General features: G+C 43.9%; 2 protein-coding genes across 8 annotated transcripts in view; one reads left to right on the top strand and one right to left on the bottom strand.

Moving 5' to 3' along the window:
- The window catches only part of trmt12 (tRNA methyltransferase 12 homolog), a 42355-nt gene extending 28053 nt beyond the window's left edge, over positions 1–14302 (bottom strand). The window contains exons 1-5 of one of the 2 annotated variants that reach the window (XM_038775378.1): positions 14118–14217; positions 5956–6041; positions 4541–4994; positions 4181–4349; positions 2053–2251 (exon numbers count right to left, since the gene is read on the bottom strand). In XM_038775378.1, the coding sequence (XP_038631306.1) occupies positions 2053–2251; positions 4181–4349; positions 4541–4590 (418 nt within the window). In that variant the 5' untranslated portion in view covers positions 4591–4994; positions 5956–6041; positions 14118–14217. Of the gene's footprint in view, positions 1–2052; positions 2252–4180; positions 4350–4540; positions 4995–5955; positions 6042–14117 lie in introns of both variants that reach the window. The other variant, XM_038775377.1, reaches the window with a different exon arrangement.
- Positions 14242–24229, top strand: part of cstf2 (cleavage stimulation factor, 3' pre-RNA, subunit 2) — a 75221-nt gene continuing 65233 nt past the window's right edge. For all 6 annotated transcript variants that reach the window (XM_038775365.1, XM_038775369.1, XM_038775368.1 and 3 more), the window contains exons 1-3: positions 14242–14344; positions 17520–17598; positions 19208–19377. In XM_038775365.1, the coding sequence (XP_038631293.1) occupies positions 14290–14344; positions 17520–17598; positions 19208–19377 (304 nt within the window). In that variant the 5' untranslated portion in view covers positions 14242–14289. The remainder of the gene's footprint in view (positions 14345–17519; positions 17599–19207; positions 19378–24229) is intronic.

The raw sequence follows: 24229 nt of genomic DNA, 5'->3' as shown, positions 1-24229 counted from the left end.
GTTGCATTTCAACAGGAAAGATTCTCTCCTCCGCCTCATTGACCCCTTAATCAGTATTCCGTAGTTCTATAGAATGAATCACTAATATTCTGTGCTAATAAGCGGGGTTTCTCATCAATGACCTTCATAACATTAGCAGTCATCAGCTGGAATGCCCTCGAGAGTGCAGGATCAAGAGCCTCTTTGAAGATTAAGTCACCATGTTGAGAAGCTAGCTCCACCCAGTTGCTTCTGACTACTCTCTTTCATCAATGATTTTCTTAGGATTTCTCGGCATTGTCACCAATATTTAGCCAGAAATCTTCTAGGGATATTATATGGAAGTCTCACTCCCGGATTATAGGATTAAAGAATGAGTAGCGCCAGATCCCACGGAAATACAGCTATTCCCGCACTCGCATCACGTGACCTCCTATACTTTTTTTAAACTGGCACCACAATTTTAAGATGTCATATGATTTTGGCATTATCGACTCCAGACAGAAGTGAAACTCAAGTAAATAGTTAATTAAAATATGAACAATCCCAGCCACTTGTGAAACTCACAGTCCTTTTGTCAAGGATGAAATGAAAGTTGCCGTCGTCCCCGAGGACCATAGGCTGCATCCTCTTTTGACAGAGAAAGCTGACTGGTGGTGACCCCTGAGGGTCACTACATCGCAAGCGAGGGACAAGGTTGAGAAGGCGGAGCCTTCGTGAATAACCTCAGTCGGTACAGGAATTGAACCCGCGCTCTTGGTGACACTCTGCATCACAAACCAGCCGTTCAGACAACTGAGTAACTGTAAACAGAACACAATGGGAAACCCTATTGGCCAGCTGCGGGAATGGAGAATCCCACTGCCAGCGAGGCGTGCTGGGTCGGTAAACGTGGCTGGCAGACGGGAGAATCCCGCCCATCATTTTCTTTTCTCACCATTTCTTGAGTTGTATACCTTTCAAGCTCTATCTGGGCTGCTCAAGAATCCTTATGAAATGGTCAACATCAATTTAATCATAATCTGGACTGTGATCTTAATTTCATCATTGCAACAACGCACCTGGACATGCATCTTCCACCCTTCATTACTGTTTGTGAAAATAAATAGATACAAGTATAAAACATGGATCCATACCATATACCATAGTCTACACTTGGCCAAATTACCGGATTTGAAAAATACAGGCCGGAATTGTCTGTTAATCGGGATTCACTTTTCCTGCTGGCAGTGTATCCCTGCCAGCAGGTTTCACAGTGGCGTCGGGTGGTTACAACGGGAAATCCCATTGACAAGCAGCAGAAATATAGAATCCCACCGCCCAGCAATGGTGCGCCACCAAGAAACACATGGCTGGTGTACTGGAGAATCCCGTCCACAATATACTCTTTGTTCACCATGTGATAACCTCTGAGGCAGTGCATCCGAGACATTGGGCGGGATTCTCCGGCTGTGTTCGCCCAGTGACCGGAGAATCCCTCCAAAGTCAATGGATTTTTCCATTGTCGCCGTCTCGCCCATGCCGTTCTTGTGGCGGGCAGGACGTGAGAATCCAGCCCTTAATATTTGTCCAAATATTCCGCACCTTCCTTATGTGATTGCATTATTTTTGTACTCAACTGGATGCACAATGCAGTAAAAAAAAATAATAGTGCACCAAGCCACACACTCTAACCTTTTGCAATTCCAAAGCATGAGAAAAGGCAAGTAAATATATTTGTGCAAATTATTCAATTGAGACTGTGTTTTACATTTTTATAAATTTGCTCATGTAGCTTTGACAATGGTTTAATCATTCATTACTGCTCTCTGCTACATAGCAATGCAGAGATCCCTCAAGAAAGAAAAACATATTGGCAGATTCCTGGGCAGCACGCCGATGATTAATTCAGAAAGGCTTTGGTGGAAACTATTATTGACCTTGGCGAGTGAATGAATTGAGGCGGAGGGAAAATATACTAAGTTAGCCAAAAGATAATCCAGAGGAAAAGCACAATAAATCCCAAGGACTGAGGTTACCAAAAGAATTTGTGCTGAAATATTCTCTACAAACAGTTTGTGCCTTAAGTCTTACCCAATGTTTTCCAGATATCTGCCTGGAGTGCATTTTCATTTAGAACAATCATATCGTCATGCCTTTTCCATACTTGAGGCAGGTCACGACTCAGTTGGTCATTCCACAGCACTCCACTAAGCTTCACCAACGCATGGAGCTCCTCCTGCAGTCTCTGGTGGCATGATTTTACTGAAGACTTTTTGGACAATATTGGGTTCTGAAAGGTTAAGAAACAGTACTGAGAGAAAAGCCGATGCACATAACAATTGATTATAGGAGCTATATTTGAAAAAATGAAAATCGCTTATTGTCACAAGTAGGCTTCAAATGAAGTTACTGTGAAAAGCCCCTAGTCGCCACATTCCGGCGCCTGTTCGGGGAGGCTGGTACAGGAATCGAACCATTCTCTGGACTGCTTTCAAAGCCAGCGATTTAGCCCTGTGCTAAACAGCCCCAGCTAATTTAAAATAGAAGTGAAATTACTGAAAGAGGTTAGTTATTTATTGTAATGTAATTGACTGCTGTCCACTAGGTGGGAAATTGGTTAGAGATGGTTCTGGCCATCCTTGCATGCCTTCATTCATGCTGCTTTCCTGTTAACTAATACTCTATTAAATGAAGAATTTTTATGCCAGATATGTTTTATTCTGGAAGGTACTGTCTCTTATCTGGGTACAATTCCATAGTTTTATGTAGCACTCCAATGTCATTTTTCTTGTGTGAATATAAACAGGGAATACCAACAGGAATTCAACTACTGGGGGCATCACGATCAGTCGAGCCTGTTCATATTCTCATCTGATATTCTTACTTAACAATCGATTACCATCAAGATGTTGCAGATACAAATCAGGAGTTTAAACCATTCCTCGCCCATTGTTGAGGATAATTGCAGGAACTCAGTTACTAGCCCAGCTGTGATCAGAGAACACAACTCAGTTTGAGATTGATCTAATAATCTGTGTGAGTTAGTGACAAACTTCAATAAGACACTGAAGTAACTGAGAGTATGTATTGACAAGGAGGTAGACCAGCTTGTGTTTTCTTCATGGCAAATCAAGTGGTGTTTCCACTACAGTCTATACCGACAAGAATTCCAGGTTTAGGCAGCAAGGTGGCGCAGTGGTTAGCACGGCTGCCTCACGGCGCCAAGGTCCCAGGTTCAATCCCGGCTCTAGGTCACTGTCCATGTGGAGTTTGCACATTCTCCCCATGTTTGCGTGGGTTTCACCCCCACAACCCAGAAGATGTGCAAGGTAGCTGGATTGGCTAAATTGCCCCTTAATTGGAAAAAATGAATTGGGTACTCAAAATTTTAAAATAAATGAGTTCCAGGTTCAGAACATTTGCCATAATTGAAAATAACCAATACATTAATTTTTCTTTATTCTGAACAAATCAAATTAATGTTGTTACATATATGATGCCAATAGTGAAAAGCAAGAACTAAATCAAAGCAAAAAATATTGGACAATCTCAGCAGGTCTGACAGCATCTGTGGAGAGAGGTGGGAACTAATGTTTCGAGTGTGGATGACTCTCTGTCAGAGCAAAGTAATTTTGTTTTATTTTAGGAACTAAATCATCCACTTTTCACCAATTTCACCACTTTTCACGCAAACTTTGTAATTTGTGGGCTGCAACGTGTGCACTAGTGCACTTATAGAACAGTACAGCACAGAACAGGCCCTTCGGCCCTCGATGTTGTGCCGAGCAATGATCACCCTACTTAAACCCACGTAACCCGTATCCCAACAATCCCCCCCATTAACCTTACACTACGGGCAATTTAGCATGGCCAATCCACCTAACCCGCACATCTTTGGACTGTGGGAGGAAACCGGAGCACCCGGAGGAAACCCACGCACACACGGGGAGGACGTGCAGACTCCACACAGACAGTGACCCAGCCGGGAATCAAACCTGGGACCCTGGAGCTGTGAAGCATTGATGCTAACCACCATGCTACCGTGAGGCCCCAAATTGTATTGTATGCTGTGCATAAATGTATCTTGCTTAAATTATTTCTCAAAGCAATGTCAAATTATACACCAGTTCTTGGCTTTTCCAAGCCTTTGCTAATCCAGCATTGTGTGAAATCTCAAATACTCAAGCTGTTGGTGTGCCAGTGGGGAAGGAAATCTTACCTTCAGCTGTGTGAAAGTACAGGTACTTCCTGGAGCCACAGTATCACACAGGTTGGGAAGGTGGAGCTGACTGAGTTTATTGCAAAGCACAGGCAAAGCCACTGAGCCACCGGGTTGCTTCTGGAGGCGATAGGCTGAGTCCAAAATACCATTCGTCTCCAAATACTGTCTGTTCGGAGGAAATAAAAATTAAAGGAGGTTAACAATACCTTCTGATGTCAGGGTGAAGAAAAATTGTAGATTTGATGGGCTAACACCTCTCTGCAATTCTTAATGTTTAATGGCTCTCTTTTTAATCACTTGATGAAGAAGCTACGCTCCGAAAGCTAGTGATTCCAAATAAACCTGTTGAACTTTAACCTGCTGCTGTAAGACTTCTTACTGTGTCCACCCCAGTCCAACACTGGCATCTCCACATCATCCAATATGAAGGTCAATTCAAATAATGTATCATTTTTATTTGTCCCATTGAACTCCACCTTGTTGTCAAGTAATGTTCATAGAATAATCAGCTAGGTGCCAAAGTATGGCATATGAGCAGTGCCATTGGAAAATTGTCAGAGATGGTGACAAAAAATACAGGAATACTGAGGGGACATTTTGGCTCTGTTGCTATACATCTACTTGTTAAATTGTTTCAATGAGTTTTCCTTTTTAATTCTTTCTCCACCGTTACTTCCTGCTGTCACTCAAATTTATTCTGCACTTCATTTCTTGACACTCTTCTCCATTTCCCCTCCTTAGTCCTTTCCATGTTTATTCCTTTCAAGAGATCAGAAATACTGCCTGAAGCAGCAACACCGACATGCAGGAGCTGAGAGGAAGAATTCAGGAAACGGAGTCAGTAATAATAATAATAATAATAATAATAATAATAATAATCGCTTATTGTCACACGTAGGCTTCAATGAAGTTATTTTGAAAAGCCCCTAGTCGCCACATTCTGGCGCCTGTTCAGGGAGGCCGATATGGGAATTGAACCCGCACTGCTGGCATTGTTCTACATTACAAGCCAGCTGTTTAGCCCACTGAGCTAAACCAGCCCCTATCAGGGGCTTTTTTCAATAAGAATGTGGACACACATTTCTAGATTCCAGGCTGAAGACATCAGTAGAAACAGTTTATTTCTTAACAAGAGAAGAAACATATTTAAAAATGAAATTTGAAGCATATTCCTCAACTACAGATATATATATCTCACAGATTCACATTAAGATGACTGGCCTGTCCTATATCGGTTTTCTACCTTGAGACGTACATAAATTACATTTATTTATTTTTCTAACTTTTCAAACTCCCAATTTATGGGGTTTCTCTGCAGATTGTTTCACTTGGTATCCATCTGCTCAGCCAAAGGCTGACCTGAATGAATTAAGGTGCCATGTGTCTATGTGGAGGAGGGAAAAGAATTGGTGCGAAATTATGGGGTAATATATTCTTGAAGCATCTTTTCTTTTTAACAGTGGAACTAATCCATTCCTATCACTCAAGAAATTATTCATGTGAACAGTCTGGGTGACTCATCCCCTGGTTTAAAGAGGAATTATTTTAATGACCCTCAACAAATGGAAGTTTCAGACAATCAAAGGTACAATTTGAAAGTAAACAGCAATTCAAGAAAGACTGACACAAATGTTGTTGGATGTAAAATATTGTATATTATTAGAGAAATTCTAACAATTTCTATCAACTAGGAAAAACTAAGAAAATCTTCTAAACCGGTTTCCCTCTTGATGAGCATGAAATTTACACATCTATAAAACTTGATGCCTCACCTGTATTGCTGTGCGAACTGAGCCGCAGTCACAATTGCAGGAACTTCAGTCTGCATTCTCCGTCTTCTATAAAACTATCTTACTATCTGAAAAAAACACATTCAATTATCAGCTAATTAGTTACCTCTAATGCAGCAAATAGGAAAACAGAGGTAGTTTTAAAGGATTTATATTTAGATTATTAAACATTAGAAATAAGTTATAGTTTTAAGTGTGTTTTAATTTAATTTAATGTTTCATAACCTGGAATTGTAAAACCTATAGTTAGATTAATTCCGGACAAAGGTGTGTGTATGTGTAGAGGTTGGTTGAGTTTCAACTGGGTTTCTAATGTGGCTGCGGTGTGAAAAATTAACAAAAAGTCCAATGCATGTGGGCGTTGCTTAGTAACTGGAGGTCCTTGTAAGGTAAAAAGCTTTTTCGTTTCAGTTTAGGCATTTTGAGAGCACTTGGATCTCGGGGAGTGAACATCGCTCAACTCTGCCAGAAGACTGGACAGGACGGGAGCTGCGAAGAGACAGACGTCCTAAACTACAAGTTATGGAACAAAGAAAAGTACAGCACAGGAACAGGCCCTTCGGCCCTCCAAGCCTGCGCCGACCATGCTGCCCGTCCAAACTAAAATCTTCTACACTTCGGGGGTCCGTATCCTTCTATTCCCATCCTACTCATGTATTTGTCAAGATGCCTCTTAAATGTCACTATCTTCCCTGCTTCCACCACCTCCTCCGGCAGTGAGTTCCAGGCACCCACTACCCTCTGTGTAAAAAACGCCTCGTACATCTCCTCTAAACCTTGCCCCTCGCACCTTAAACCTATGCCCCCTAGTAATTGACCCCTCTACCCTGGGAAAAAGTCTCTGACTCTCCACTCTGTCTATGCCCCTCATAATTTTGCAGACCTCTATCAGGTCGCCCCTCAACCTCCTTTGGTCGCCCTCAACCTTTCATTCCAGCGAGAACAAACAGCCTCTCCTCATAGCTAATGCCCTCCATACCAGGCAACATCCTGGTAACCTCTTCTGCACCCTCTGTAAAGCCTCCACATCCTTCTGGTAGTGTGGCGACCAGAATTGAACACTATACTCCAAGTGTGGCCTAACTAAGGTTCTATACAGCTGAAACCTGACTTGCCAATTTCTATACTCAATGCCCCGGTCAATGAAGGCAAGCATGCCGTATGCCTTCTTGACTACCATCTCCACCTGTGTTGCCCCTTTCAGTGACCTGTGGACCTGTACACCAAGATCTCTCTGACTTTCAATACACTTGAGGGTTCTACCATTCACTGTATATTCCCTACCTGTATTAGACCTTCCAAAATGCATTACCTCACATTTGTCCGGATTAAACTCCATCTGCCATCTCGCCGCCCAAGTCTCCAAACGATCCAAATCTTGCTGTATCCTCGGAGTCCTCATCGCTATCCGCAATTCCACCAACCTTTGTCATCCGCAAACTTACTAATCAGACCAGTTACATTTTCCTCCAAATCATTTATATATACACTATGAACAGCAAAGGTCCCAACACTGATCCCTGCGGAACAACACTAGTCACAGCCCTCCAATCAGAAAAGCACCCTTCCGTTGCTACTCTCTGCCTTCTATGACCTAGCCAGTTCTGTATCCATCTTGCCAGCTCGCCTCTGATCCCATGTGACTTCACCTTTTGTATCAGTCTGCCACGAGCGAGCATGTCAAAGGCCTTACTGAAGTCCATATAGACAAAATCCACTGCCCAACCTGCATCAATCATCTTTGTGACCTCCTCGAAAAATTCTATCAAGTTAGCGAGACACGACCTCCCCTTCACAAAACCATGCTGCCTCGCGCTAATACGACCACTTGCTTCCAAATGGGAGTAGATCCTGTCTCGAAGAATTCTCTCCAGTAATTTCCCTACCACTGACGTAAGGCTCACCGGCCTGTAATTCCCCGGATTATCCTTGCTACCCTTCTTAAACAAAGGAACAACATTGGCTATTCTCCAGTCCTCCAGGACATCAACTGAAGACAGTGAGGATCCAAAGATTTATGTCAAGGCCTCAGCACTTTCCTCTCTTGCCTCCTTCAGTATCCTGGGGTAGATCCCATCAGGCCCTGGGAACCTATCCACCTTATTATTTTTCATGCTGCTGAACACCTCGTCTTTTTGGATCTCAATGTGACCCAGGCTATTTAGATACGCTTCTCCAGACTCAATATCCACCAATTCCTTCTCTTTGGTGAATACTGATGCAAAGTATTCATTTAGTACCTCTGGCTCCACACACAGATTCCCTCCCCTGTCCTTCAGAGGGCCAACCCTTTTCCTGGCTACCCTCTTGCTTTTTATGTGCATGTACAAAGCCTTGGAATTTTCCTTAACCCTATTTGCCAACGGCTTTTCGTGACCCCTTTTAGCCCTCGTGATTCCTTACTTAAGTTCGTTCCTACTTTCCTTATATTCCACACAGGTTTTGTCTGTTCCCAGCCTTCTAGCTCTGACAAATACCGTCTTTTTCTTTTTGACGAGGCCTACAATATCTCTTGTTATCCAAGGTTCCCGAAATTTGCCATATTTATCCTTCTTCCTCACAGGAACATGCCGGTCCTGAATTCCTTTCAACTGACATTTGAAAGCCTCCCACATGTCAGATGTTGATTTACTCTCAAACATCCGCCCCCAATCCATGTTCTTCAGTTCCCGCCTAACATTGTTATAATTAGCCTTCCGCAATTTAGCACATTCACCCGAGGACCACTCTTATCTTTGTCCACCAGCACTTTAAAGCTTACTGAATTATGGTTACTTTTCCCGAAATGCTCCCCTACTGAAACTTCTACCACCTGGCCGGGCTCATTCCCCAATACCAGGTCCAGTACAGCCCTTTTCCTAGTTGGACTGTCTACATATTGTTTTAAGAAGCCCTCCTGGATGCTGCTTACAAACTCTGCCCCGTCTAAGCCCCTAGCACTAAGTGAGTCCCAGTCAATATTGTGGAAGTTGAAGTCTCCCATCACAATTTACTCCTTTCCAAAATCTGTCTACCTATGTGCTCCTCTAGCTCCTGCTGGCTGTTGGGAGCCTGTAGTAAACCCCCAAAATTGTGACTGCACCCTTCTTATTCCTTATCTCTACCCATATAGCCTCGCTGCCCTCTGAGGTGTCCTCCCGCAGTACAGCTGTGATATTCTCCCGAACCAGTAGTGTAACTCCTCCGCCCCTTTTACATCCCCCTCTATTCCGCCTGAAACATCTAAATCCTGGAACGTTTAGCTGCCAATCATGTCCTTCCCTCAACCGGGTCTCTGTATTGGCAACAACATCATAGTTCCAAGTCTTAATCCAAGCTCGAAGTTTATCTGCCTTACCTGTTATACTTCTTGCATTAAGACATATACACTTCAGGCCACCAGTACCGCTGTTTTCAGCAACATTTCCCTGTCCAGATAACCAGGAAATTGGGACAGAAGAGTGTTTAAGAAGTCTGGAGTTAAGTGAACAGAGACCAAGGCACTGTTCAGAAGAATTCAAGGAAGAGTAAACAAAGTTTTCTGAGTTAAAGAGACAATCGCAGTAACTGGATTTAAAGTGGAACAAAAGACTTCAGACTCAGATGAAACGTTTGATATAATTTTAATATAATCTGCGAGTTGAATGCTAAAGCAATTATGAGCAGTTTGCACAGCAATCAAGACATAGGTGAGACTTTCTGGCCGTTCACACTGGCGGGCTCTTCCAGTCCTGTCGAAGGCGCAATCCAGCCGTGGGTTTTATGGTAGGGAGGAGTGTGTTCAACAGCAAATCCCGTTAACAGCAGCCTTGATCTTGAAGATTTCTATCTTATTTCTGGGTGGTGAGGACTATTGCCGACATCTTGTCATGGATGAAGAGGATAATGCTGATGGATTTCTCTGGACAGCCGGCCTTTGACAGGATCTTCCATAGCACTATCCGATTGACTGAGTCAAAAGAGTTGGTCAGATCGATGAAGGCTATGTAGGGTGGTTGATGCGGTTTCTGACATTTCTCTGGAGGTTGTTGAGCAGTGAAAGTCATGTCCATTGTTCCAAGGTTTGGTTGAAGGCCACATTGGCTTTCCAGAAGAATTTCTTCAGACAGAGAAGGTGGCTAGCGAGGATTCAGGGGATGATCTTCCCGGCGATGGAGAATAGGGAGATTCTTTGCTAGTTCCCACAGTCGGCTTTGTCTCCTACTTTGAAGATAGTGGTGATGACATCATCCCGGAGGTCGGCAGGGATTTCTTCCCTGTCCCAGATTTTCAGGATCAACTTATGGAAATGACCGATGATGTCTTCTCCAACTTTGAAAGCCTCCACTTGAATCCTGTCCAATCCTTTTCCATTTTTCATGCGTTTAATGGCGGCTTTGACTTCATTCACGCTTGGTGGGAGTCCAAGATCAACTTTGATGGGGAGTTAGGCATTTCCTCGAATGCATCGTCGTATCATGGTTTAGGAGTTCTTTGAAGTGATCTCTCCATCGAAGACTGACGTTATCCCGGTCTCTCAAAAGGGTTCTATCCTTACTCCACACTGGTTTGAGGGGTAACGTATTCGGCCCATATATTGTCTTGGTGGCACTGAAGCCCAGGTGTTGTGCTGTCAGCGAGGAATTGTAGCTCCTTAGCTTTCTCAGTCCACCATTGGTTCTGGATTGCCATAGTTTTTCTTTGTACCTCTGCCTGCTGTCTGATGAATTCTCCTCTTTGCCTTGCTGGTGATGTCATTTTGCCAGGCACGGAGAGCTTTCCTCTTCTTGCCGATGAGGTCTTAGATGGTGTGGTTATTCTCATCAAACCAATCTTGGTGTTTCCTGGTCTTGTAGCCGATGGTTTCTTAACAGCGTGATATGATGACTGTCTTCAGTTCTTTCCAGTTTCCCCTGAATAAACACTTTGGGGATTTTAGTGACGACTTAGTTGGAGGTTTACTGGCATGCTTAGTTCTTGAAGCCACTCAACGTCAATCTTTTATTTGATCTGGTTCTTCATCTTCCGGGCTTCTGATGGAGTTTGATGGACATAGAGGAGCAGATGAGCTGGTGGTCTGTCCAGCAGTCGCCTGCACTGGTCATCACTTTGGCGATGAGGGCATCCTTTTGCTCTCGGACCCGGGATTGGATGATGATGTAGATGATTATGTGCCAGTGCTTTGATTGTGGATGTCTCACGGAAATTTTGAGATTGGCTTTTTTGGCAGAACAGTGTGTTAGTGATAAGAAGCAGGTGTTCCGTGCGTTTGATGAGCAGGAGAACCCCACTGGAGTTTCAATTCCCAACTCCAGAGTTGGGAGTACTTTCCCACCCTGGCATTGAAATCCCCAAGGAGGATGATCATATCTTCCTTCGAAGAAATGTTGGAGATTATGGTGTCCAGGGTGGAGTAGAAACCTTTGGACTCATCAATTAGGGGTTGGGATGTAAGCACTCACGGCCATTGCCTACTGGTTCTTGGCAGGTTGAGGGGTTCGCTGATGCCGACAGGGAGCTCAGAGAGTCAGTTGACTAGTTTGTTCTTGATGGCAAATCCACTTCCATGCATCCTGAGCTGTTCCTTTGGTTTTACTCTCCAGAAGAAGGTGCAATCACCATCATCTGCCCTGAGCTGCCCTTCATCTGCTCTTTGGGTCTCTTGCAGGGCAGTGATGTCAATGTTGAAGTGTCTGAGTTCACGAGCAACAAGGAAAGTTTTCTACTGGGTTAATTATTTTGCTTATTATGCATGAGGGATCTTACATTCCAGGTTCAGAAATTGAGTTTAACTTTGATTTTCTGACCGCAGGTAGATAAGCCCGCTGGCCGCAGTTTTCCAGCCAGATTGGAGATTGAACAGACTATTTCTAGGGCACTGTTTCTAGCCCTTTCCCCATGCGGGGTGAGCAGAGTGGATTGTGAAGAGCACTGCTCAGTTGTGAAGAAAGTTGCTGAACTTTCTTCACAAGAGGGAAACGACTGGAGCAAACTCCACTGCCTACATGCTGGTCTGATGCTAGGGACTTGCAGACCTCATGGTCCTGTCCCCATTACCTCTCGCCAAAGGACCCGTTTGTGTTCGGGGTGTGTTGGTTACCTCCATGTGGTCGCCTTGTGTAGGACATCGTACATTAGCAGACACACAATCCTTGACAGAAAGTCAGTCCAGTTCCTGTGGTAATGGAACCTCAATGACTGGGATCTTGCCTACTCCTGCAGCCTTCATCCCCCATCACAGCCATTGATAACATAAGAACATAAGAACTAGGAGCAGGAGTAGGCCATCTGGCCCCTCGAGCCTGCTCCGCCATTCAATGAGATCATGGCTGATCTTTTGTGGACTCAGCTCCACTTTCCGGCCCGAACACCATAACCCTTAATCCCTTTATTCTTCAAAAAAACTATCTACCTTTACCTTAAAAACATGTAATGAAGGAGCCTCAACTGCTTCACTGGGCAAGGAATTCCATAGATTCACAACCCTTTGGGTGAAGAAGTTCCTCCTAAACTCAGTTCTAAATCTACTTCCCCTTATTTTGAGGCTATGCCCCCTAGTTCTGCTGTCACCCGCCAGTGGAAACAACCTGCCCGCATCTATCCTATCTATTCCCTTCATAATTTTAAATGTTTCTATAAGATCCCCCCTCATCCTTCTAAATTCCAACGAGTACAGTCCCAGTCTACTCAACCTCTCCTCATAATCCAACCCCTTCAGCTCTGGGATTAACCTAGTGAATCTCCTCTGCACACCCTCCAGCGCCAGTACGTCCTTTCTCAAGTAAGGAGACCAAAACTGAACACAATACTCCAGGTGTGGCCGCACTAACAGCTTATACAATTGCAACATAACCTCCCTAGTCTTAAACTCCATCCCTCTAGCAATGAAGGACAAAATTCCATTTGCCTTCTTAATCACCTGTTGCACTTGTAAACCAACCTTCTGTGACTCATGCACTAGCACACCCAAGTCTCTCTGAACAGCGGCATGCTTTAATATTTTATCGTTTAAATAATAATCCCGTTTGCTGTTATTCCTACCAAAATGGATAACCTCACATTTGTCAACATTGTATTCCATCTGCCAGACCTGAGCCCATTCACTTAACCTATCCAAATCCCTCTGCAGACTTCCAGTATCCTCTGCACTTTTCGCTTTACCACTCATCTTAGTGTCATCTGCAAACTTGGACACATTGCCCTTGGTCCCCAACTCCAAATCATCAATGTAATAACGTATGAGTATCTCCTGCCTGACCCGTCATTGAGGACTTGTTTTGGATTGCGACCTTCCAACCTTACTGTCATGGGTGACCCTGCCAGGAGTTTAAGACTCCCGATGGCATCGCTCTCGGGATCAACGGACTGCTCAAGCCTCTCCACCACGGCAAGGTGGCAATCCATGGAATAGAAATAAGCTAACGTTAATTGTTAGCTGTGCAAAATGGCACTTTGGCATAACTGCATCATCAAGCAGAGAGACACAAATCAGATTGAGTCAAAATTCTTAAGTCAGGCATGGGAGGGGAAAATAAAATAAGCAAGTGTGCCTGTTTCTAATTTATTAACTCTTTCATTATCCTGTCCAATACTTATCTCAGAACACCATTAAAACAGATGCTTGTTGCATGTCAATTAGTCTACCCTGACTGAAGTTCAAAATTACAAAACCACAATGCTGCAGATACTGGTTATCCGAAATGCTATCTGTTTTCTCTCCCTTTACAGATACTTCCTTTCAGCATTTTGTTCAGTTTTATTTCAAAAGTAATTAATTGGCCGCGAAGTACTTTGGGACATTCTGACATTAAGACAGGGGCAATACAAATTCAAGTTCTTCCTTTGGCGACGATTTAAAAGTGCATATCTGCGGATGCCAGTTGAGGAGGGTGACAGTCGGTTTCTGTATGAGGAACTGCCATAAATCCAGCACACTAACATCTTCAGGACATTCATCAAACTCGTCCTCCACAAAACATAATCTTACTTGTGAAAGTTTAGGTGAGCAAGTGTGCAGTAGGGGTCGTGGGACACGAAATTAATTCCATGAGTTGACTAAAACTAAAGCCCAGACTTGTCTAATCTGTACTTCGTTTCTCTCCAGGTCCACACTCTATTCTTGAGGAGGATACCTCTCCCCCACCCTAACGTCAGAAAACTCCAACCTGATCTTAACACCGCCTTACCTTCAAACCTGGGTCTCCTTTCCGCCACTGATTTTTTTTAACACCCAACAAACAGAATCCAAGGCTGAACGCCAGCTTCGGGCGGAACCTCTGAGCTCGGGCCGCAGGCGGACCGGTTATCGAGTCGGTTTCCGGTCTGTCGCCGGAAGCGGCGGCGCGGATAGCGGTAGCTATGGCGAGCTTGGTGCGGGACCCGGCGATTGACCGCTCGCTCCGCTCCGTGTTCGGTAAGGGTCCTTGGGGAGGAGGCTTCTCGGATCCGCTGGTGGGCCCTGGGGGAATTCGGCGGTGGCTTGGAGTTGCCAGGGCCGACCGTGGACTGATGGAGGAGGGTTAGGGAGAGCGCGGCCACCGTGCTGCACGCTGAGCTGGACAGCGGCCCTGAGGGCAGCTGCAAAGCAACTGCGTGGGAACCATAGTCAGTGTGGACGCCTAGATAGTCTGGGCAAAGAAATACAGGGATGTTGTACATTTTGTAAAGAAATACGGGCTTCGAGGTACCAATTGTAACCCATGAAAGCGAGTAGCCCCCCGCCCGCCCCCAGTACATGGGTCAAGGAGCTGCTGGGGCGATCAAAACATGTAAAAACAAAGAACTGGAAATGTTCAAAACATGCAGTACATTTCCTAGCACACGTGGAGAGAAAAGACTGTTTAGGTTTTTAGTTCTGGACTGCCTGAGGAATGAATGGATGAATAATCCAAAATACTTTTTTTACCTTTCACCTTGGGGTAGCATAGTGGTTAGCGCTGTTGCTTCACAGTGCCAGGATCCCAGGTTCCATTTCCGGCTTGGGTCACTGTGCGGAGTCTGCACGTTCTCCCTGTTCCCTGCGTGGGCTTCCTCCGGGTGCTCCGGTTTCCTCCCACAAGTCCTGAAAAAGGTGCTTACTAAGTGAATTGGACATTCTTAATTCTCCCTGTGCACCAAACAGGCACCGGAGTGTGATGATTAGGGGCTTTTCACAGTAACTTCATTGCAGTGTACGCCTACTAATGACAATAATGAAGATTAGGATAGCACAGGCCCTTTGGCCCATGATGTTGTGCTGGCCATTTACCCTAATCTAAGATAAGACCATAAGACATAGGAACAGAATTAGGGCACTTGGCCCATCGAGTCTGCTCCGCCATTCAATCATGGTTGATATTTTGTCATCCCCATTCTCCTGCCTTCTCCCCATACCCCCGATCCCTTTAATAATCAAGAACCTATCTATCTCTGTCTTAAAGACACTCAGTGATTTGGCCTCCACAGCCTTCTGCGGTAAAGAGTTCCCCAGATTCACCACCCTCTGGTTGAAGAAATACCTCCTCATCTCTGTTTTAAAGTATCGTCCCTTTAGTCTGAGATAGTGTCCTCTGGTTCTAGTTGTTCCTACAAGTGGAAACATCCTCTCCACGTCCACTCTTTTCAGGCCTTGCAGTATCCTGTAAGTTTCAATAATATCCCCCCTTATCCTTCTAAACTCCAACCAGTACAGGCCCAGAGTCCTCAACCGTTCTTCATACAAAAAGCTCTTAATTCCAGGGATCATTTTTGTGAACCTCCTCCAGACTCTTTCCAAGGCCAGGACATCCTTAAATACGGGGCCCATAACTGCTCACAATACATCAACCTAACCTACACCCCTTGAATTTACTGCTGTCCATGTGCCTGTCCAAGAGTCGCTTAAATGTCCGTAATGACTCTGACTCCACCATCTCTGCTGGCAATGCATTCCATACACCCACCATTCTCTATGTAAAAAACCTACCTCTGACATCTCCCCTATACCTTCCTCCAATCACCTTAAAATTATGTCCCCTCGTGACAGCCATTTCTGCTCAGGGGAAAAGTCTTTGGCTATCCATGCCTCTCATCACCTTGTACACCTCTATCAAGTCACCTCTCTTCCTTCTTCGTTCCAGTGAGAAAACCCCTCGCTCCCTCAACCTTTCTTCATAAGACATGCCCTCCAGTCCAGGCAGCATCCTGGTAAATCTCCTCAGCACCTTCTCCAAAGCATCCACATCCTTCCTATAATGAGGCGACCAGAACTGGACACGATATCCCAAGTATGGTCTAACCAGGGTTTTATGAAGCTGCAGCAAAACCTCCAGGCTTTTAAACTTAATCCCCCCGTTAATGAAAGCCAACACACCATATGCCTTCTTAACAACCCTATCAACCTGGGTGGCAACTTTGAGGGATCTATGTACGTGGACCCCAAGATCCCTCAGTTCCTCCACACTTGCAAGAATCCTGCCTTTAACCCTGTATTCGGCATTCAAATTTGACCTTCCAAAATGAATCACTTCACAATTATCTAGGTTGAACTCTATCTGCCACTTCTCGGCCTAGCTCTGCATCATGTCAATAACCTGCAACAGCCCTCAACACTATCTACAACTCCACCAACCTTCGTGTCATCGGCAAACTTACTAACCCACCCTTCCACTCCCTCATCCAAGTCATTTATAAAAACCACAAAGAGCAGAAGTCTCAGAACAGACCCCTGCGGGACACTACTGGTCACTGACTTCCAGGCGGAATACTTTCCATCCACTACAACTCTGTCTTCTTTCGCCCAGCCAATTCTGTATCCAGACAGCAAAATTTCCCTGTATCCCATGTCCCCTAACTTTCTGAATGAACCTACCATGAGGAACCTTATCAAATGCCTTACTGAAATCCATATGCACCACATCCACTGCCTGACCTTCATCAATGTGTTTTGTCACATCCTCAATTAATTTAATGAGGCTTGTGAGGCATGACTTGCCCCTCACAAAGCCATGCTGACAATCTTTAATCAAACTATGTTTTTCTAAATAATCATAAATCCTATCTCTCAGAATCCTTTGCAATATTTTGCTGACCACAGACATAAGACTGATTGGTCTGTAATTCACAGGGATTTCCCTATTCCCTTTCTTGAACAGGGGAACAATATTCGCTTCCCTTCACTTTGTTACCAAACAGATCCTGTCTTCGTCTGCCAATATTATGTGTAGACTTTCTGCCTTGATTGTCGGATAACACTCGCGAGAGGAAGCCCTAATAAGTTAACCCCGAACTGAGAAATATTGAGGTAATTTTGCTTTCTGATCACTGCCCTGACCTAAAAGGTAGCTGAATATAGATCACAGATTGACTGTCCCAAATTGTATGGTTCTGGCTACCTGGTGCCTGTTTTGGAAGTTAATTAAATCTTGAAGTTTTTGGAGCTGACCAGTCATGCAAAACACTTTGCTGCCTTTCTCATCTTGCATTAGTGACAATGTAAACATCAGCTGAAGAAATATCAGCATTTCTATAGAGCACTGAACTCAAAAACGAATAAAGTGAAATTCAAGGTGAATACTGATTTCTAAGTTGGTTTGAAATTCTTCCTCTATTACGCCTTTTCTCGTTTGCAGTTGGGAATATTCCATATGAAGCCACAGAAGAACAGTTGAAGGATATTTTCTCTGAAGTTGGTCCAGTGTTGAGTTTCAGGTATCTTCGTCGTGACAATGTATAGTTGGCTGCTGTCACATTTCCGCACTGAACTTTTATGAGCAATACTTTGGAAGGCGTGAAGTCCCCAAGGAAGTGTCTTGTTCTCCAAATTCTTTTTTCCAGTGGAGGTTTTACTTTTTTTAACCTGCCCTCCCATTCTCCCAGAAAAAAATCTACATTTAACCTAAAAGAAAAGAAAATGTACAGAGATCTGACCACTTTTATAAGGAATCATGTGATTTTATGGAACAACTATTATGTCACAGGATGTTTCGCTGTCTTTGAATGGAAGTATTTTGTTAATCGAAAATCTTGTCTCTGATGCCTTTAAATACTATAATAAAAAAAATCCAATTCATACGGCACTTTCACATATTCAGGATATCAAGACATGCTTCACAGCTAATATATCACCTCTAAAATATAGTCACTGTTACACAGGCCAGTTCCTCAAGCCAATTTGAACATCACGTGATTCCACAAACAGGAAATTATAGAAGTGGCAACTTATTAAGAGTTAAACCACTCTGTTTAGTTATTTATGTAGTCTCATGCAATTATTTGCGTCTTTTCTTTGCCTGGTGCCATTGCTCTTAATGGAGACCAGTTGGAATCTGGGGTCCTGCCGTTCTGCTCACTAAAAGAGAGACCTCAACTTCAAATTTGTAACTTATCCAGAAACATAGACAAATCTAATCTTACTGAAATGATTATAGTTGGGTTATTTATATTTGGAAGATATTTAAATCAGACGTAGAACATCTCACAAGCTGTCCTGAGCAGTTTGACTAATGGAATTTTTCAGTAGGAGAATGCAGCTGATGAACCTTAGCTACACTAGAAATTTCAATGTAATTCTCAATATTTTCATTAACATACCTATCAAACTGTTAAACTTTCTGAAGTGGGTTATGTAGCATGTGACTAAGTTTCTTATTGCAGAATAACTAATGAAAGAAGTAACAAGCACACTGTTTGCTTGGTATGAGTGATGTATATGATGGTTCCCAGAAAATAATTGGGAATATATAATAAGCATCGGCTGCTTAGGGAACATGAAATGCATCAGAAAGTTTGTACTACTTGAAAGAAAGGTTATTTAGTTCTCAGCTTGGCTCAATGAGAGCACTCTCACCTCAGAGAAAGTTGTGGAATGGAGACCATGAGCTAAGCTGATTGTTCTTTAGAAGATGTAGGGGAATGTTGCATGTTTCAGGTGAGAGTTAAAGACAATCCCTGTCAACATGTTGAGGTGGATATAAATGATTCCATAGGATTTCTTAAAAAAAAAATGGGTGTTTTTCCAATAATTGCCCAACATTAATTTTTAGTCAGTGTGGTCTAAAATATTGAGTGATCACCCATTTAATATTTGTGGGACTTTGCTCTGAGCAAAGGCTTTACTGTGTTTAACTATAAAAGTAACTACTTGAAAAACATTTCTCTCTCCCCTTCCTGACTTGTACCATATCAATGGATGCCTTGTGATATTCTTCAAAACCCCTCTGATGGGTTCATTTCCCATTGTCCAATTTTTTTCCTGGTTAAAACTTGTTCTACTAGCACGTGATAAGCCATTTGTTAGTTTTGTTATCTTTTATTGCAGACTTGTGTATGATAGAGAAACTGGTAAACCCAAAGGATATGGCTTCTGTGAGTACCAGGATCAGGAGACTGCACTCAGTGCCATGCGCAATCTCAATGGGAGGGAATTTAATGGAAGAGCGCTGCGTGTGGACAATGCTGCTAGTGAGAAAAATAAGGAAGAGCTCAAGAGTGAGTATTAATCTATGCCGTACCAGTGCTTCTGATCTATTGTGAAACAAAATCCTTCAGTCATAAATATTTGGCGTTTGCATTTTCTGAAAAGCGTGTTTTGCTGCCTTCCATCATGCATTGTGGCACACTTAAAATAGGTCTTGAATGAGGTAGGTGCTGGATAGGATCAGGGGTATGAAGTTGGGGAAGGCCCCAGGGCCGGATAGACACCCGGCAGAATTTTATAAGGAATTTGCAATGGACCAGGCACCACATCTGTTGGGGGTGCTTAATGAAGCACTGGAGAAGGGGGAAGCTACCAAAGATGGAGCTATGCAGGCAGTGATCACGCTAATCCCAAAAATAGGGAAGATCATGTAGGCCCATATCACTACAGTAGTCCCCCGTTATACCGCGCTCAGCAATACCGCAGTTTGCGATATACGGCGGGGGGGGCTTATGGACCCCAACTGTCAGCTTCCCTCTCCGGATCAAAGTGAGCCGGCCGCTGAAATTGACACTGCCGGCTGATTGGAGGGAGATTCAGTGAGAGAGGAGCAGCGTTCCTGGTAAGTTTCTGTGGGTTTCCTAATATGAACTAAGGGAACTAGGTGGTGGGTTATGCAGATTCTATTCGTATCCAATATCCACTGCTGCATATTGGCTCTGCAACTTTTTTTTTGGACCGGAAGCATTGGATAAAACCTTCGATCAGAGTTCTGATAAGAACTTACTTTAATTTACTGCAGAATTATTACATTATGCTACCATAAGTTAAATATAAATTAAAGTAAGAAAGTAGCACTTCTAAATTTATTTAAAAATCTATGCATGCGCTTCCCATTGTGAGTCTACAGGGGTCGGGGGGAGAGATCAGACCCCCGTAGACTCACAATGGGAAGCGCATGCATAGATTTTAAAATAAATTTAGAAGTGCTACTTTCTTACTTTAACTTACATTATGCTACCATAAGTTAAATATAAGTTAAAGTAAGAAAGTAGCACTTCTAAATTTATTTAAAAATCTATGCATGCGCTTCCCATTGTGAGTCTACGGGGGTCTGATCTCTCCCCCCGCCCCCCGTAGACTCACAATGGGAAGCGCATGCATAGATTTTTAAATAAAGTTAGAAGTGCTACTTTCTTACTTTAACTTATATTTAACTTATGGTAGCACAATGTAATAATTCTGCAGTCAACTAAAGTAAGTTCTTATCAGAACTCTGATCGAAGGTTTTATCCAATGCTTCCGGTCCAAAAAAATAGTTGCAGAGCCAAAGAAACCCCATCGTGGATATCCGCGGCTCGGATGCAACGCGGGTGGCTGTCTTGGACCCCAACACCCCCGTTATAACGGGGGACTACTGTATTGAACACGGATGAGAAAGTATTGGTTAAATTGTTGGTAGGGAGGATGAATGATTGTATCCTGGAGGTGGTTGCAGAAGATCAACCACTTCGCTTTGTGAAGGGCAGGCAGCTCACGAGTAATATAAGACGACTCTTAAATGTAGTGATGAATCCATCACTCTGGTACCGGAGGTGGTGGTGTCCCTGGAAGCGGAGAAGGCATTTGATTCGGTGGAGTGACGATACTTGTTCGAGGTTTTGGGAAGGTTTGAGCCGGGATTTGTGGCGGTTGCTGTACGTGGCACCAAGGCCGAGTGTGAGGATGAATAATATGAGTTTGCAAAGCTTTGACTGACACAGGGTTGCCCGTTGTCGCCGTTACTCTTTGCGCTGGCCATAGAGCCATTGGCGATGGGGAGTGGCAGGGGATTATCAGGAGACAGGGCGCATCAGATGTCACTCTATGCCGATGACCTGTTGATGTATAATTTGGATCTGCTGGAAAGTATGGGAAGGATTATGGGCCTGATGGGGAGGTTTGGAGGATTCTCGTTGTACAGACTGAATGTAGGGAAAAGTGAATGAGCTGGCACGGTGGGCTAATTTAGGGGGGATATCATTTGCGGTAGCGAGGGATACGTTTAGATATTTGGGGATTCAGGTAGCGAGGGAATGGACGGGACTCCATAAGTGAAACCCAACAAAGCCGGTTGAGGAAGCCAGGGGGGATCTCAGGAGGTGGGATACATTGACGTTGGCGACGAGGGTCCAAGTGGTGAAAATTAATATTCTGCCGAGGTTCTTGTTTATTTTTCAGTCTCTCCAGATCTTTATACTAACTGCCTTTTTTCAGAAATTGAACATTTTAATTTCTGGCGCTGTATGGGTGGGCAAGGTGCTGAGGGTCGGGAAGACCCTGCTACGGATTCAGCAGGGGTGGTTGGCTTTGCCGAATCTGGGGAGCACTGCGTAGGGTACAAGGATCCTGTGCAAGGATGAGTCTGATGCAGTTTAAGTGCACTGGTGCACATGAGTAGGGTGAGAATCAGTGAGATCTTCCAGGGGGTTGCAGATGCGTGTGAGAGGTATGGGCGAGGGTTGGGGAATCACGTGCACGTGTTTTGGGGTTGTGAAAAATTGGGATGTTTCTGGGTAGGAGTGTTTGCGGACCTCGCCAGGATAGTGGGGGAGGAGGTGGACCCAGACCTTTTAGATATTAGGAGTTTCGGAGAAGCCAGAGCTCATGGAGAGGAGGAAGGTCGATGACGTGGCCTTTGCCTCTCTGATTGCACGGCGGCGAATTTTACTGGAGTGACGGTCGGCATCGCCACCGGGGTAGCGGCTTGGTTGGGTGACCTGTAGTACTTCCTATGCTTGGAGAAGATAAAGTATGAGCTCTCCAGATGGGTTTGAGAAAAGGTGTTGGATGTTTGTGACCATGTTTGAGGAGGGAGGGTGTAAAAAGGGATAAGATTTGTACAGACTGTATAGTTGATTGCTGGGAAGTATGTTTCCTGGGGTGTTTATTTTTTGTAACCTGTTTTGATACATGTTTGTAATAAAATACACTTTAAAAAATAGGTCTTCAAAGCATGGTAGCACAAGTGAATAGCACTGTGGCTTCACAGCGCCAGTGTCCAGGGTTTGGTTCCTGCTGGGTCACTGTCTGTGCAGAGTCTTCACGTTCTCACCGTATTTGCGTGGGTTTCCTCTGGGTGCTCCGGTTTCCTCCCACAGTCCAAAGACGTGCAGGTTAGGTGGCTTGGCCATGATGAATTTCCCTTAGTGACCAAAAAGGTTAGATGGGGTTATTGGGTTACGGGGCTTAGGGTGAGGGCTTAAGTGGGTCAGTGCAGACTTTAGATGGCCTCCTTCTGCACTGTATGTTCTATGTGAATACTTGGCTTGTAAACAAAACTGGCAAATTCAATTCGAGTCAATTCAATTTGTAAAGTTGTTCTGCACCGTTCAGTTCCTATTCCTATTTCCTGCTATGGTTAAGTTTTTACATTGATTGTCCAAATGCAAGGATTAATGATGAGCTACAAATGCTTCAAATAAAGTCTAAAAGTTCTACAATGACAAATCTTTACACGCCAAACAAACTTGCTTATTGAAGATTTCTACTGGCATTTCAGTCTCGTGTAAATATTATTGCAGGATATTTTTTAACTATGTCTATGCTGTAGACATGTTCTGTGCTGTACTGTTCTATGTTCTATGTTCTATGTTCTATCACATAGCATTTGTCAATTCAGGGAAGCCATGTAATACTTTGATTAATGTAATTTTAAAAACTATTTTGCAGAGGAGAATATGCTAGACTCCCGGACCTTTCACATTTTCACTTAGCTGGGAAACCTGACAGGTTTACTTCTGGTTATAGAGCGGGTTGAAATTTGTTGATGTGTCGAATGTCCAATATAATTAATACATTTATTAACAACTTAGGGTATTGAGATTCTTGTGATTGTTTGAGGTTTGCCATGCTCATTTTTGGCTGACTGTGGTGCCTGAAATTGAAACTGAGATACAGAAACTCGATACAGAGTACAGAAGAATTACCTGGAAGAATAGGAGCCTAACATTTGCAGTCAGCATTGAAGACAACAGAAATGGTAGTTAAAATGGTTCTCTGGCAATGTACATTTTTTGGATAATATATCAGGGATTTTTCAGTCCTGATTTTCTTCCAGGACTTTACCTTAATTTCCTTGACCCAACCTATCCTCCCATGAACCAAACCATATGCCCTGCTCTCTTTCTGTCAAGGGAATGGGTGACCACCATGCAGTGCAAGAGAGCTAAGCAGGCAGGGCAGGAATCTCCTGTGGCCATCCCCTGCAAAACAGATATACTGTTTTGGATACTGTTGATGGGAATAACCTCTCGGGGAAAGCAGCAACAGCCAAATTTGTTGCACCATGGTTGGGGAGGAGTAAAAAGTGTGAGAATGCAATAGTTATAGGGGATTCCATTGTAGGTGTTTTTGTGGCCACAAATGAGACTCCGGATGGCATGTTGCCTTCCTGGTGCTCAGGTCAAGGATGTCTCGGAGCGGTTACAGGACATTCTGGAGAGGGAGGGTGGCCAGCCAGTAGTTGTGGTACACATCGGTACCAACGACATAGGTAAAGAAAGGGATTAAGTCCTGAAAGCATAATATAGGGAGTTAGGAAGAAAGTTGAGAAGTCGAACCTCAAAGGTAGTGATCTCAGGAATACTACCAGTGTCACGTACTAGTCAGAATAGAAATGGTAGAATGTATCAGATGAATACATTGCTGAAGGGATGATGTGAGATGGAGAGTTTTACATTTCTGGGTCATTTGGACCGTGTTGGGGAAGGTGGGACCTGTACAAACTGGATGGGTTACGCCTGGCCAGCGGGTGCGGAGTGTATTTGCTAGAGTGGTTGGGGAGGGTTTAAACTAATATGGCAGGGGGTGAGAACCTATGTAAGGATTCAGAGCAGCGGGAAATCAGGAACAAGACAAAAATAGAGAAACGAGAATAAGATA

Source organism: Scyliorhinus canicula, chromosome 17, assembly GCF_902713615.1.
Source record: "Scyliorhinus canicula chromosome 17, sScyCan1.1, whole genome shotgun sequence".
Taxonomy (NCBI): Eukaryota; Metazoa; Chordata; class Chondrichthyes; order Carcharhiniformes; family Scyliorhinidae; genus Scyliorhinus; species Scyliorhinus canicula.
This window is presented reverse-complemented; position numbering and strand designations above follow the sequence as displayed.